The 17,063-nt window shown below is 39.0% G+C and overlaps 1 protein-coding gene across 1 annotated transcript in view; it reads right to left on the reverse strand.

Moving 5' to 3' along the window:
* PCNXL2 (pecanex-like 2 (Drosophila)) overlaps nt 1-17,063 on the reverse strand; it is a gene marked incomplete at its 5' end in the record, with an annotated part of 67,382 nt that overhangs the window by 21,272 nt on the left and 29,047 nt on the right. The window contains 3 exons of the mRNA XM_010187816.1: nt 3,533-3,786; nt 14,237-14,452; nt 16,509-16,567. Coding sequence (XP_010186118.1) covers nt 3,533-3,786; nt 14,237-14,452; nt 16,509-16,567 — 529 coding nt within the window. The remainder of the gene's footprint in view (nt 1-3,532; nt 3,787-14,236; nt 14,453-16,508; nt 16,568-17,063) is intronic.

A 17,063-nucleotide genomic window follows, 5' to 3' on the forward strand; every position in this document is an offset into this window, starting at 1 on the left:
CCAAATGCAGAAATACTAGAAAGCAGCAAGACTTGTATCTCATCTCTGTGCCTGGGTTTCTAGGTTTAAGTTCTTCTAACCACTGTGTCTGGAGTCGATACAATAACATAACATATAGCATAAAATCATATAACATAATCTATCCAAACCAAATTTAAAGCATATTTTCAAAAGAATATGAAATGTAAGGAGAAGTTCCAGTGCTGCAAAGGAAAGGGACATCAGCTGGAAAATCCCATTATAATGTTTTATGATTATAAGTTTTGTTTTAATACGAAATATTAATTTAGAATAGGATTCCAAGGCAAATGAGGGGCAAATGAACAAGACTGAAGATGATGTAGTTCTACTTTACCCATGCAATGGAAATACTATTAAGCTAAAAATGTATAAATTGAAAATATGATGGGTTAAAAAGGACAGAAGCATCACCAGCCCTTTTAAAAATCCCAGATACCCACCACAGTTTATCTTTCGAATAGTACAAAATTACACAAGCAAAAGGAAAATGAAGCTCCAGAGGAAAAAGACAAGTCAGACAGATAGAGACTAAGGATGGACCCTTAACTTCTTGGCTTGTGGAGAACAATACACTCTTTAAAAAAGATTCATGCAGAAACAATAGTGCTGAAAACACAACACTCAGCAAATACAGAATTCTTGAATAGCAAAAGACATTTAAATAAGAATATATTGAGAAGAGATGGAGGAGGCACAGGGGAAAAATATCACAGTAGTTGGGCAGGAAATGATTTCAAAATATATGCAGAAGGGCTACAGGAGTTGACTCGCTTTATTTGTGGAGAATAAAAATCCTTTTATAAGAAGAAATACGGGCTTTCTAGGCTGTCAATGAAACTGCAAATGAAATAAATACATTAGGAATAAGACGCTCAGTGCAAGTCATTGTTTAAAAGACAAACATGGTAATTATTCTTGAAGGATAGGAGAACTGAAACAAAGCATACATTTTCTTCGCTGATCTTCAAAATACAGTTTGTTTTTTTTTATTCTTCTCAATTCTGTTTACAAAGAAGCAGATTCAGCTGGGGAAAAAAAATCAGACTCACAATCAGACACAGAAACAGCAAAAACTTCTGCCACCTCATTAAATTCTGCTCTTAGTAGCTCTTACCAGATACATTTTGTGCACAAGTAGATCCTCAGCTATATGGCAATTCAATAATAATCTGGTAAATATTTACAAAGTTGTAAGCTCCAAAGAATAAACTAGAAGCACTCCAAATGCTCAGTGCCATGGAAATGCAGTTGCTGCCGAAACTCCAGCCTGAATTGGTGATTTATTTGACCTGAATACTGCATTAACTGGAGTTCTTACAATTACTTTCCTACGCTGTTAAAAAAAAAGTGTCAGGGCTTTAAAATGTTCACAGTGAAACCACACAGGGTTTTTACAGCTCAAGGCTCCTCTGCAAGAAGGAGCTGGGGAAGGAATGAATTCTCACCTCTGTTTCTGATACTGTTTATCTGGAGATAAGTACTAAAAATAACAAGAGGAAAGTTGATCTGACACATAATATAATCTTCTCACCTTCCAAGTCTGTACTAAGGATTTCACCAAATCTTATCAAAGCTCCTGTTTATGGAAGAAACTAATAACTTGACGAACAGGAGAATAAAATCTCCATATAGTTTTTTTTGGGGGGGAAACATCATTCTAAGGAAGGGATCTCTGAGCATGCTCTCCCTTCGCTGACAGAAGCCCCAGCCCAGGCTAACATGGAAGCTCCCAACAGGTTATTACAATATTATCTTCTGCTCATTCTTCTCTAAGAACAGAAGCACGTTAAAGGACTGACACCTTTCTGAGAACGAAGATCTGTTGGTGCAGTGTTACATTACTGGATCGCCTAAATCCAACCAAAAGAGATTCCATTTTCACACCTTCAAAGCCACAGGTGGTGGACATAACAAAATCTGCACACAGCAGAGATGGAGCCACAGCATAACCTCAGCAGCATGCAGATCATTTAAGCCACCTCCCTTTTACTCAAAACCAGATCAATGAACCACACCTGTATAATATCGGACAAAATCCTGTCCAAGCCCTCTTACCTATGGCAGCTGCTTCCTGGGCACATCCAGAACCAGAGGCCCTAAACTCCCCTTCAGTTTTTACTTCCCCTGTGACAGACTTTACACTTTCCACAAGTTCTTTATCTATTAGTTGACTTAAAGGCACTAAAAAAGTTCCAGTTTACAAAGCACAGTTCTCCACTGCTTTAAACTAATAAGCTGCTGATTTGATTGCAGCTCAGACTGGGACTTTTTTCAGTCTCGATTGCCATCAGAAGCTGAGCCATATATCAGCTTGCATCAGTGTATGTTCAGGTTATTCAGGTTACCTTTTACAGTAAAGCAAAACAATTGTAGTGACATATTCATTTCAGTTTAAAGGTATGTTTCTTTTTGAGTTTAGATACGTTACTCAAAAACAATTTACTTTGTAGCCACAAAACCCACTTCTAAACTGAAAAAATCATGCTCACATGCAGTTTTGCTTTTAATTAGTTAATTAAACAAAGCAGGTTGGTTGCCAGGCCCTACTGCCTGTAAAATTATTTATGAAATCCCAGTCTGCATGTTACAAAGTAATCGACTACATGATCAAAGCAGCTTTGTGAGGTAATGGTCTTGTTTTTTACTGCATAGTCTCACTTGCATAAGAAGGTGATTAATTTATTTACAACAGGTCTCTCTCTAAGGTCGACAGTTTTCTTACAATTGGAGAGATGTAAGTGGGAAGGAGATGCCGGGGATGGTTAGGAGCTTTAGTGAGTGGCTTTGTGGCAGTACCAACGGCACAGGGGGCAGCATTTGGCTCTTGTTGCTTCAGCAGAAGACAATAAAGCTCAACAATTTCTTCATTTGCTGGACTGGAAAGGGTTTGGCAGAAGATGAAGATTTCTCGCTAGACTATACAGTTCAATTATTTTGACAAATCAGTATCTGTGTGGTCATCATGATGTTAATAACAGAGCAAATACAGAAGTGATGTAAATGATTAATGTAATAAAACAACTTCAAATGTGTTGTGGTATACATGTAGAACAGCAGGTAAGAAGGGTGTTTTTGCACTACCAAAAAGTATATTTGAGAAACAGTTCTTCAGAGATTTCCCAAGAACTTTATGCTTGTTGATCTTTTTTTTCGCCAGAAAAAACAGTGGAAAGGCCAAATCAAGAAGAAATAACAAACTGCCAGTGAAGTTTTGCTTTGTAAGAATGCTTCCTCTGACTTTATCGCTAAAGGATGTTAACTCACCTTCTTCATTTCTGCTCAAGCATGCCAGTGAGTTTCTGTACTAACTATAAGTGATCGGAATCAAATGTAGCAAAGGGAGATCTGAATTAATTACCCCTATCTAACATCAAGTCACTCTGACTGCTGGTAGTGCAAATGAATATATATAAAGCAAAAAACTTCAAATGCTACTTCTAATACATGGGCAGCATTCATTCTTTTTGACAAATGTGCCTAGGAATATTGTCAACTTTACCAAAGAGTTTACCTTTATATAGTATCTGATAAGTATTCTCCGCAGATCAAACACTTGTAGCATGGTTGCAGCATTGTTGTCAATGATGCTGTATCCTTCCAGGATGTACTGGGTTCGCGTTATTTCCCATGTCAGCCATCGGAGGTTAAAGGCTGCATTACATGATAACAAGTGAGGGAAGTGCCCGGGCTTACAGCAGCAGCAGCCTTCGTTGTCTTCATCTCCTTCTGTTATAGCTTCCACTTCTCTCTGCTGGCAATATGTCCCTTGGCGGTAAGAAAAAGAGAGTATGCTGCCAGTTACTGGGGGAGGAGGAAACAAAGAACTTCTTCCAAGCTTAAAAAGTAAAGACTGAAGGCTCTACACGCTTAGCAAAAATCTAACAGAAAGAGCTAAGGCAACAAATTAGATGAGCCAATTGATCCACATGTAGTATAAATAAAGAACTGTACATTATTTATTTACTATCACATGTACAAGCCAAAAGGGCCTGATCTAACATTCTAGGCATTTGGTTCTGAGCTGTGCCAAACTACAGACCACAGCTCCTGCCTTAATAAAAGCTCACCAGGAAGCAACGCTAAAGAGTCTCAGTTCACCATGCACATAAAGCAAATTAATCCAAGTCTCAGTCTGCTTCTCCAAATAACATACGAGATGCAAACAAAGATTTCACAGTGGGTGAGAGCACTTACAAAACCTGGGTTTTAGCAAACTACCTTGGAAAGCAGGTTCCAAAAATAACATCGAATGGGTTGTACTCTTTCCAAGCTACTCCATATCAAACATCTCTAATGAATGGCACTAGTGACAGTACACCATGAGGACAGAACAGCTTTCTAATTAGCCTATTATACAGGCTAATTTACTCTAATTTACTCTATCAAAATAGAGTAAAACTTCCTGAAAAAGAGAAGTTAACTCAAAAAGAAGCCATGAGGCAGATGCAGAAACAATAATATATCTGCTCTGCAGACTCTGCATTTCTGGCCTGTGCCGTGTACACTAGAAGGTCAAGTTGAGCCCTTCAGGATTTGGAATCTATGAAAATGTTATTTCTACGCCATGTAGGGCACTACAAACCTAAGTCAAGGTGGACACCCATGTGCTCCCTGCACTGTTCTCAAAACATACGAGTTACATGTTCTTGATGCACGGATCTTTTTAAAATTTACTCTCTGTGGGCTGTTGAACTTTCTCTCCACTGAATCTGTACATAAACCGCCTTTCAAGGCCAACTCCTGTGATGCAGGTTACACATATGTCTCACATGGGCCTTCTGCCAAAGGTTCAGTACCACCCCACAAGACAGCTGGTTCTGTCAGCTTCCAAACATAGGAGAAGAAGGTGCTAGACACTGCGCTGCAGCTCAACAGCTGTGAACTCACCCACCAGGACCAACAGACCTGTTCCATTGTGTGAGCAATTTGGCTGTTCATCACCTGAATGTTGGACCAGGAAAGAACACAGTGTCAGGTCCAATCTCCCACAGTTTGCCAGCATCCCAAAAGTGAGCCTGGAGAAAGGCAGCATCCCAAAGGCCTTTCATGACAGTCACTGTACCCTCAACTGACTGTCCCAGTCCCTTCACAACTGTCTGGTCCTAAGTACCTTTAGTTTATACCAATAGAAGTAGCACCCAGAATATTCCTCTCTCCACACTAAGAAAAACCTTTCAACAAGTAACAAAATATGTTAAAGTATTGGTTATCATCTTCTCTTTTTACGCACACCTTCTAATATGTATCCAGCAAGAAAAACCATGCAAGGAAAAAATGAAAAATAGGAAAAGCTGAAGGAAATGTGTGAGAAAAAACAGGATTGTAGCCCTAAGAGACAGGTGGAAAAAAGATCCAGTATATTTCAGTGATCTCCATTCAGTTTTCTGTAAGTGAAAACTTACACTGTGTACCCAGTGTTGTTCACACACTGACATGTATTCCTCCTTGTACTTCAGGATATATACAATATGACAAATTATTAAATGTCTTCAAGTAACCCAAATATAAACATCTTTCCTTCCAAGACTGCTACAAAGTACAAAACGTGATGATCAAGCTGACATTTCCAGTTGGACTGGATGTGAACTGGACTGCTTCTGCTTCATATTTCACAGATTTCTACATGAATTAACACGTACTGCTCAACAGCAAAAGAGCAGCAACTGCTCTGGGTCAGTGGGTGCTTTTCTGAAGTCAAGTCAAATGGCATCATACTCAGAGTGAAGTGGGGAAAGGCATATTCATTTGTACATTGCTTGAAAGGAGTAAAATGACTACTCCATGTTGGTGCTGCTACTATTGCTGTTATGCTTTATTTTTTTAAAGCTAAAAGGTTTCTCAATATTAAACTGAGTTTGAGATACATCGTCATCCCAGGTGCTAAATTAAGTATTACCAAATATTTATAAGCGATGGAAAACGCAAGCCTAATAAACAACTGCCACCGATGTCCTTACAACTAAGGGAACTAAAGATGGCTTTCCTCAGTCTATGTAACTATTCTTAAATACGTATTTTTTAACTCTTGGTACGGAAATAGCACATTTCATTCCTATGGAATGCTGGCTGTATTTCTATGTGCTCTCTGTATTATCTCTATTAATAAATACCAAATACTATTGCTGCAGATTCTGTAATTACTAGTTTTCTCTAAATCATATATTTGGTAAAATACAGGGCCTAAAGAGGCTGGCAAGGCAAGTAATAGGCAAATTCAAGAGATCCTCAATGTTTGCGGGAAGCTGTCATCACATGAATGACAAACATGAGAGGAAGATGCCAGAACAGTTATTTGCATTCTCTACTAATCCAACAGGTAAAAACATCTCTAACTCATCATTTCTAGGTAATTTTAATCAACTAAAGTTAAAATTATACTACAGTGGATGCAATCAATGTTGAACTTGGGGAGCGACAGACATTCTAACCAAGATTTGTGTTATTACAAAACCTCTGTGAACCAACCAGAGAAGCTCAAGTGGTCATTTTGCAGATTTATTCCAAAGAATGAAATTAAGGCTGTGCTCTTCAACATCTGGCAAACATGTGCTTGCTTAACAAAAGCTGTTTGATGGACTTGGGTACTCTCACCCTGGGGATCTGGTGTCTTGATTGCTTGCAAAGCCTCTAGGGTCCCCTGTTAAGTTTAAAGGTGTAAGCTGAGCCATGGCCAGTGCTCTGATACCAGAGCCCTATTCCTATCATCATGTTGCTGATTAGTATTTCCAAAAAACACCCACTAAAAAGACTCAAGTCTGCACAGACAAAATGCAGGCTTGATGCTCAAGTACATGTTGGTTCCCCTGCAATTCTTGCAGTCAGTTTTAGAAAGACTGTCAGTGATTTTCTCTCATCTTTAGTTGAGCTTACTTTAATCCGTAATGCACTGGCCGGACTTCAACGCCACAGATTTGCATGTTCCTGAGAAACTTCATTTTACCAAAGCCTGCATCAATCCTTTTTGGTTCACTACTTTAGCCACTGGTACTGCAGAGACTAAGAGCATTTATGCATTGAGCCAAAAGGGACAAGTCACAGTAAATGAAGTTAAGTGTTTGTGTGCATCTTTTACAGAAGGGTGACCCTAAATTTCTGCATAGATGTTATAAGCTGATGATTAAAATGTCAATTTTTAGATTGCTTCTTAAAAAATTATCAAGCTCAAGCAACTCTGAGAGAATTATTCATAAAACCAAAGAGCAGGGAGCAGAACGTGCACTTCAGTTCGGCAATGTAATTAGGTGTAGTAACATTAAATATTAAAATACACGAAAATGTTTTCACTGGTAATTAGTCATTTTAAAATCTGAGGCAAAACATTTCTTTTTTTTTTTTTTACATCTCTCTGCAGTAGAAGGAAAATAACCTTTCCTGCTTTACTCAAGCTTAGGCATTCACTGTGACTTTTGCTAGCACAGATAAGACCGATTCATTTGTAAGATATCTAACACTGGATGGTTGCCAGAAATCCATCAGTGCAAAAACCTGTGCCAGCTGAACAAAACAAGGTCAACCTATGTGAGCTCAGGAGAAAACCAGGGTGAGAACTCGGAGCTCTTTCTATTTTCCTGACACATCAGGATTTGAGGACGGGCTTGTGCTCTGCCAGAATGATCTGACCTAAATGGAAATCAGAAAATTGAAACTGAAGACTGTAATCTTGCTTCCAGAGGATATATAAAATACACCTAAATTAATGACCACCCAGCCTTCTAGAATTTAAGGCTGAAATCAAGGTGTGCTTTTGAACTTAATTTTGAAAACTCGGTGAGTGAAAAGCATTTTTCAGTTCTGAAGGGCCAGAAGGAAAATCCTGTATCACAATCACATACTTCTAGAAGCAGGTTTTATCTCCATAAAACACTTCAGTTTAACAACACATCCAAACTGGGGACTAATTATTGTGGCTGCAGGTAGCGATAGCTTGGGCACTAAGGACTGCTGACACATAAATATATACCTACTGTGCAAATGTACATAGAAAGGGCTCGTAGGGCTCATGCACTAAACCCACATCACAGTTGTTAAGAAGATCACAAACTGCTCTCCTGCATTAAGCACTTCAAGCTTTAAACTCTGTGACCCAACAACCAGTGTTGGCCTAGGAGATTTAACTTGGTGTTGAGTCTGAGAGACAGAGCTGGATATGGAGATGGGAGCCATGAAGGTGGACTGAAGCCCAGGGTAACTCCTTTTGTAAGCCATGCAGAGGTCTCTTCACTGACAACTCCACAAAAATGCCTGGTTGCTCACCATTTGTTTAGCAGTATCATGCACAGGAATATTTAAAAATAAATGCATTACAGTGGAAATATCTGACCCTGTTCCACCAAGCTCTGCTGCAAATCTTAGTATTCTCAAATTCTGATGGATAAGGCTCCTTCTTATATGACACATTTCTTTTCTCCTCAGGACAGCAGCTTAATAAGCAGCAAGCCATCACCCAGAAGAAGCACAAAGAGCATATTTACAACCATTGAAAGGCCATTCTCTCCTGAAACAAGCATCAGAAATAGCTCTAGAAACACAGAGAAACAAATACTTCAAAAAGCAGTGAACTGTGATCTCAAATGGAAACTCATGAACCCCAGAACTGGACACATTCAGGTTGTTTCAAAGATAAATCTCAGGACGTAAAAACCAGTATCAATTTGTCAAACATCAAAGCTGTTAGTTATAAAACTTTGGTTTGGTTTTCAGCTGCTTCAGGTGCTTGTGTGCCTGAAAAATAGTCTGGTTTTCAAACCAGATCAGTTACTCTAATGCATCCCCTCTTCTCAGAAACCTTTCCTTTTCTTGGTCCACAGAGACACATTATGGCAGCCCACGTGGAAGAAAGCAATCTCTAAGGGTATCAGATGTTGAGCTCACAGCTACCAAATAGCATGAAAATCTCTCATGTCACCTCTTCTGGAATGCAACGCAAGGCATAACATTTTGGTTTTGGCAAAGACATTTTCTCAATAAAAAGGTTGCAGTGCATCTAACATTTTCCTTTCCTCCAGAAGTCTTCTCCGGTGCACCCATATGTATACATATAAATTTGTAGAAGGGAGGAAAGGGAAAAGAAGATATCAAATATTTATTCTAGTCTGTGTTACAGAAACTATTCTAAGCCTATTCAAAGGAAATTCATAGGTGGTTTCCACTGCTGGAGCATCACTGTACACCTAGAAAGGCTTGCACATCACAGATTTCCTGCATTCAGCATAAAGTATCCTCTTTCCTGTTTCATGCCATTCTTTCCAATTAAATCACCAAGATTAAAGAAACCCCTTTGCATCCGTTCTGTTCAATGACTCTAATATTTCCGAGCAATGTGTGTCTCTGCCTTTCTTCTTTCCCACAAACAGCGTACTTTTGGTTTTCAACCTTCTCTCTAAAGAGATGTGTTTAAAATGGCTGCTTTTCTCTGAACTCCTTATAATTTATCAGTACCTTTTGACAGTCTGGTGCATACACTGAACATACCTCAAGTGTGGTCTCAGGAAAGACATGAAGGTGGGTACGTTTATTTCCCAACAGCAAGAAGTGATTTGTAAAAGCAAGATGTGAAAGTTGCAAGCACTCTTTAAATAAAGAATTATACTTGCTCGTGCTGCAGAGCCTTCAGACACAAAACCAAACACCAATAAATATTCCTTACACTGGTAATCTACTTGCTACTGTAATAAAACTATACAGAGTACACATACACTGCAGAAATGAGTAACTGTCCTTATTTCTCAGACTTCATTACTGTGCCTAAAGCTGATACCCTAAGACTGGCTGTGTTCATACAGCATTTTGTGTGGGAAATAAGCCAGCAAGCACAGAGAAAGCCCCACGGGCAATCCCATCCTGCTGTCACAGCTGCCTTCCACTACGTACACTTACATCTGTGTCTGCTCTGTGCTTCTTGCCTTGATTCATCTAATGAAGTTCCAAGTGAAGCATGAACATCGCACGTGCAACACGCAGTAACAAAAAAATCACAGCTGAGATTGAAGAATACCAGGCATGAGTTCAGAAACAGCTCCTCAAGATTTCAGCATCACCATCCATAAGTTATTTCAGCACACGTAATGCTCAACTGGATATTCTCCAAAAGACATTTTTGTAGAGGCACAGACCAAAACAGGAAAATATTTTAAGTCTTCCTTGTTCTACAGGGAACTCGCAGGAGCTAGAGATTTTGACATTCTTTCTGCTTGTTCCCCGATTGCGAGTTCTCCCCTGTCTCTTCCTTTCCAATTAAATGATACATTTTATATTTCTTCTGGTAGGCTGCTTTTAGCATACCGCTGTGGTCTAACACAGACAGTAGAGTTAAGTTACCAAAGGGCTTCATTTCCCCAAACCAACGTGCAGTTACCTGAATTTTTTCACCTGAGCCCATGATTACCCTCTCTTCACTTTCAGTAAAGGATGAGTTGGGTGTCTCCTCTCAATGCCTGGAGCTATTGATCCTCCCCGCTGCTTTACCCATGGGATGAATGATGCGATGGAGGCATATCCCCTCCCTCTCCGTAGAAAGGGAGAGTGAAGAACTAATTCATACAAGACGCTTAATTTAAACAGGACTAAATGTGGATGAGAGGAATTGCTGACTCTCTTCCTTCAGTCTGCTCAATCTGTATCTTCTTACCCTGCCTGCATGGGTGGCATTTTGGTTTGGGTTTTTTAATTATTATTATTTTATTTAAAAGCTGAGCCAAATGCTTCTATTACATATAGTAAGAAAGGCATCTGGATCAGTCACTTATAATGCCAACTCTCAATTAGGCTGGACTGCAAACTGGGGAGGCAGTGCCTCCTGCCCCCAGTACACTTACATTCAGATGACTGCTCCTTTGGACACTACTGTGGCAGTATGGCCAGCATAGATTTTCAGCTACCACAAGAAGAAACACTCATAGGAAAATCCAGAGCTCCACAATGCAAATATTGCTTTTGGTTTACTCATAAACAGAAAAAAGTCACAGACACAGAAAACACTCTTGTGATTCACTCATTTCCAAAGCAAACATAAACTTCCTACTTAAGGAACAGCAGATTTTTAGGGCCCTCAATCAAAATTACTTGGTTTAAATCGAAGTCAAGCAGCCAATGTTCAGAAATTACAGATTTCAAGTTTCTCCTCTAGCCCTTTTTTTCCTCCTTGTGGGAAACCATTCTGTGCAATGAAAGGAATCAGAGTCCTATGTGAAAAACACTGCATGACCAGACAACTAAAAATAGGAATGTAAGATGCCCAAAGCAGACGAAATGAACCTAGTGCTTAACAACCACCTCTTGACTTTGTAAATCACCAGGTTCTTCCAGGGCAGTCGCATACACTCTTCCCACTTACATTTTCTCTTATCTTTAGAATAACATCATCTAGTGGGTTCAGGGAGGAGAACGGGGGGAGTCCATTTCCCTCCCATTTCCATCCTTTCTCTCTCCTTCTAGTACTGGGGAGTCTCTTCCCCCAGTGATACTCTGAGGGAGAAGAGGAACAGGGGACTAGATTTGTACTGAAGATGAGACAATCTAGGTGAGATTCCCATTCCCAGTTTCCCACTCCTCTCCTTCTCCTCCAGTAACTTGTCTGTGGTTTCTCAGTTCACAGTTTGCTCTGCTCTCCTGGTCCAGGTCTTTTGAACATTCAGGTAAGGCTGCCAGCCTCCTCCCAAGGAGCAGGAGAGAGATTGGGAAAGGGCATATATTCCTGGTGAGAACTCAGTTGGCTCTAAATGGCAACCCACGAAGCTCAGGAGACGCTGTGGGGCTCAGTCCAGCTGAACTGAAAGACCTGTTGCAGCCAGCAGACGTGCTGGGCCTATTCACAAAGCAAACCAGCTCCAGTGCTAACACTGAACAGTGTCAGGCAATCTGCATGGAAAGGACAATTTTCAGACCCATTTAGTTACTTAAATTGTGATTTTAGGGAATACAGAGGTGCCTTGACAGGTGGCACACTGCAATTTTTGAGCTTTGCTCTCAGATTCAAATGCAAAATGGCACTCGCCTGGTAATGAAACTTCCTGGCTCAGTGTCAAAAGTCTTCCCAAACCACTTTGCAACAAAACTATCCAGTTGTTTACCATTCAACTGTCAGTTCATTAAACCCATCTACTCAGGCCCCTCATCTTTATATCCAGCTAGCACATAGTCTGAGGATCCTTTCAGATTTTTTTTCATCTCTGTTTCCAAGAACTGCATAAAGGGAAAAAAACCTCACAAAACTCATGCAATTTAAGCATGAAAGTGAGATTTCTTTTTTCTGTTTGTTTCAAATCCTACAGTGAACTATTTTAACACAAAAAGGATGATCAGCAAAGATAATTTTCTGAAATTAGAACACAAGTTAATGGAAGCATACATGGTCCTTCCTACTCAAAATCCTAACAAATCTGAACAAAATGTCAACACTGTCCAAAATACATCCTTCTGTAACGCACATAAATCACTCCTGGAAGTCACTTTTCTTTTCAAATCTGCAGAAATGAATGAACTGGTTTTTGACTTCACAGAGTTTCCATAAAGCATTGTAACTATAACTTAAGAGGAAACAAAAAATACAGGCTGACTAAAACCATCTTTAAAAAAAAAAAGTAGTTATCTTGGAGATCTATCAGCCTGCAAAACCACTGATATTGTAACTAAGAGATGTGAATTGCCACTGTATTTAACTGTTCTGGCAGAACAAGATAAATCTGCATTTGTCTGGCTTAGATTTGAAAGAAGCAATGGCAAATTCCAAATCTACCTAAAAAATGCCTTCCACATGTGGACTCCATAGGGTGCTTAACCTTAGTACCTACCTCTGACACAGCAGCACCACTGCTTACTTTGGGGGCACACAAGGAGAAGATAATACTTGCACAAATCTCTTTGAAGTTGACGAAAGCCACAGAGCCATGCATCCATCATCATCATCATCATCATCATCATCAACAAGAAGAAACTATAATGCTGATAAACAGATTCTTTTTCTTCCTTTCCAGTTGCTTTTTTCTTACAATTTGCTTTTGTACTGAACAGGTATCTATCTCTTCAGGTACTACAATACTAAGCTGTTTCCGGTATTTCCTGTTTTCTGCGTAACTTTTCTTAAGATAGAGGAATGTTATCTTCATCCCCACCATACAGGAAGGAAAGTGAACATCAAGCATTTACCATAACCTGTTTAACATCCTTCAGGGAGTCTGTCACAGAGTCAAGAGTTGAGCTCACACATGTTATTTCCTACTCTAATCCTCCCACACCCAAGTGCATTCAAAAAGCGAGTCTGTCTCATATTTTCTCATACTCAGCCTTGTTGAAAAGTCGCCTTGACTATACACTCCTCTACATGTTGCCCATTAGATGCTCAGCCCTTGACTGTTTTTATTTTGGGACTTCAAAACTCCCATCACTTGCAATTGCAAAGTGGTATCTTTGAAAGGTTACAAGTCCAAACAACAAACACAGGGAGCCAACATATAAACAAAAATTTAAAAGCTGTTTAAAAGTTTTTCAGTTTTACCTTCATTTTTCTTCCTACTTTAGGGACAACAACAGAGAAAAGGAAAAGAGTGTGACAGTCTGAGCAACTGGTCTCACAAAAGCCACATCCCTGAGGAAGGGCACGCAATTGCCATTCCTTAAAGAGGAGTGTCCATACAGAGAAATATACTGAACAGGAAGGAAGTCTCCTGTTCAACTGAAGTCAGCACTTCCCAAATAAGAGAAATATGAAGTCCTGATCCACTTACTGCTTCTCTCCTGTTCTACTGTGATGGAGATCATCTCAGCACTGGTATTTTGCATGATCTGACACAGGACATTTTCCATGGGAGGAGTTAGATGATATTTGGTTTATATTTCAAACAGAAGTTTTGGGAGGGTTGAACAATTTAAATAACAACTTTGGTTTTTATGGTTATGGAGGGAAAGAAATAATCTGAAAACATAACTTAGCATAATCTAAAAGATCTGTGAACCAAGCAAATAACTCAACATGCCTTCTTTCTGAAAGTCTTATGATACTGCAGAACATGACTCCAAATTTCTTAACATCTCTGTTTCAAAACACTTTCATTCAAATAATGATACAAAGAAGTACAGAGCTTTTAGACAGACAAATATCTGTAAAAAGAGAGAGAAAATTCCTTAAACTCTATGTCCCACTATAGAGTTGTGATAGACTAAAAAGCCAGACAGGTTTGTTGCTGGTCTTGTTGTTATATAAATAATCAGGAATCCTTACCTCGAAATTCCAGCCCTCTAAGCTGAAAGGTGACGAGGCCATTTCCAATTTCGATCAAGTGCACAAAGGCATTTAAATAATCCGATGTCAGAATAAAACAGTCTCCTGTGTTGTAGTTTCCCCAGCGGCCCAGAATCAAATCTCCACAAAGAGACTCCTGCAGAGATCTTGTCAAATGCTCATAAAAAATGGAGTTGAGATTGTTGTCATCGTCTCCTACAACCAGAACAGCACACATTTGTCAAGAATAATATTTATAATATACTAAACCATTCTGCATAAAATCCCATGCTCTTTTTTTATTCCTGCATAAAGCCTCTTCCTCTAGCTGGATGATATCTTCCTGACACTTTATGCAATCTATATCTCCGTCAGAGAATCAGGCCTGAAACTTAAGTTTAATATGAATAACATTGTAAACAGAAGATCAAATTAGTGAAAACACATATTTCAAACTGAATTAAATCACCTCCATGTTTTACAAGAGCAGGAAGGCTTTGGTTTCACTGAAAGTCTCTGCAATGCTAAGTTAATGTCTATGTATTCTTATTTTTAAGAAACCAGAAATCATTATTATTTCAGTACATAAATCTGAATATTTTTTCTGAGATTTTTAAAGAATTCTGTCACACAGCTTCCAGTAATTTTGTTGGAATTTTTTTCTTTTAGTCTCCCAGGAATTTTTCAAGACTTTGTCCATGAAGAATCTGTTGGTACTTAAAATGAGGATACAAATTTTAAAAGAGTCCACTTAGTATACTAAGAAAGAATGAAACAAGGTTCATTCATCACTAGGTTTTCTACCACTTCTTTAAAAATAGTAGCTGCACAATGTGCAAGGTACAAATACATTGCTTGGACCAATTGTCCAGGTGAAAAACAGCCCACCACGATCTAAAAATGTCAGCTTATAAACATCTATGGCATTTAACTGGATTATAAATAGCATGTTGTGGTGATGATCTGTGAAAAATAATAAACAAATGCTAACAGAGTGCCACATAATTCAACATAGTGTTGTCTTGTGCTTGTACTCTTTTACATAATATATGCTTGACATGAGAACTGCTTTTCTTTTCTATAATAGATCAGTGTCTCATCTTCAATACTTTCAAAATGCTAGTGCATGAGCGGACATACATGTACAAATCAACATCTTGTACAGGTATTTGAATACATGAGACTATGTGGATACATACATACAGGTACAAATGTATAATTGTGTATGTGCTTATTTAGGAGCAGATCTAACACGGAGAAAAAAAAACCAAAACCAGAGGATGACATGCTACTGCTTCCCCTACAAATTGATCCTCAATACAAGAAGAGGAGTGGGCATGTTACTACACTGCTTTTCATCATCATGGCCATTACGCATTCAGCCCTAATATGTATGTATACATGCATACCTACATATATGTATGCATAATATGTAGACATACATACACCTGTATGCACATACGGACATACTCAGCTATACAACTCCTGGAATATATTTGGTCAAAATCTAAATTAGTCATAACATTAATTATTTCACACAGACACAAAAGGAACGTTTTGCTTGAGCTATGGGTTTTAAAATATAATTAACTTACTAGCATATATAATAATGCTAAAGGTTACTGTTATCAGATGACAAAATGGCCTTGGGAAACATCTTAACTCCCTGCCTTGAAATGATAAATAATGAAGAAGCACTATATATGCCTCAAAGTGCTAATACCTCTGTGGCTTTCTTGTACACTCTGGATTACACCCATTTCTGACTGAAGATGTGTATTTGTTCATGCTACTGATGTGATGGATAAAGATAAAAACTGAGGGCGTAAAAATATAACAATAATAATTACAATGTAAACTTGTATCTCCACAATACAAGCCCCTGACACCTGAGTGGCAAAATAAAATCAGCTGCAGAACATTAAAGCAGAAGAAACCCATGCACAAAACTTTGGCTTTTCACTGGGACCAGAATTTGGCATCAGTTTCCCCTGAAAAGGGCTGTGTCCTCCCAAGTGCTGAAGAGCATCAGCTGAGGTACCACACTCTCTTCATGTCCACTGACTTGCCAAAAAATGCTCTCACTTCCTGCTCTCACAGGAACTGCTCAGGGCAGCCCAGGAAGGTGCTTTACATTGCCAAGGATTGGAGCTCATTAAACAGACCGATACGTGGAGGAGAAGCCAGGCAAAGCTTTCCAGGCAAAGCCTTGACAGTCTAAATACATTACATTTTGCAAATCAAGAGAAAAACCCAAACTCCCAGGCTGTACCTGCATCCTTTTCGATCTGAATTGCCAGTCTGGTGTTGGAATGGTCCGATCTTTTGGTGCTGGAAATAAAAAACATGTTGTACAACCAATTCTTTTTTTTTAAATGAGATTTTTCCCAAAACATATTTTTATTTTCTTTTTAATGTATCTTTGCATTCTGTGTGTACATCATTATGCAGTTCACATGCTAATCCCTTCACCAGTTTACATGAAATAGGCACATATAGTTCTTTCACTTCGGTATGGGCACTGACATTGTCGCTTATCAGCACACAAAACAAAAGTGTCTGTGTCCCCTTCCCCTCTTCCTCAAACTCTTTCTTCCCCGTTTTCTTTCTTGTGGGGAAGAGTTCATTCAGAATTTGGCATCTGTGTTAATACACAACACTACATACTTAAATAATTGAACTGGCTCGAGAAGCACCTCAGCCAGGTGCCACCAAAACAGTGACTAGAAAGACTATTAAATCAGTCTTTCTTCCATTTTAAGCCTTAAGGGAAACAGCTGGACTCAAGCTGTTTTCTTTGTGTGAAAATATTGCTGTGGGTATATAA

The sequence above is a fragment of the Mesitornis unicolor genome, unplaced genomic scaffold, assembly GCF_000695765.1.
Source record: "Mesitornis unicolor isolate BGI_N332 unplaced genomic scaffold, ASM69576v1 scaffold32960, whole genome shotgun sequence".
Taxonomy (NCBI): Eukaryota; Metazoa; Chordata; class Aves; order Mesitornithiformes; family Mesitornithidae; genus Mesitornis; species Mesitornis unicolor.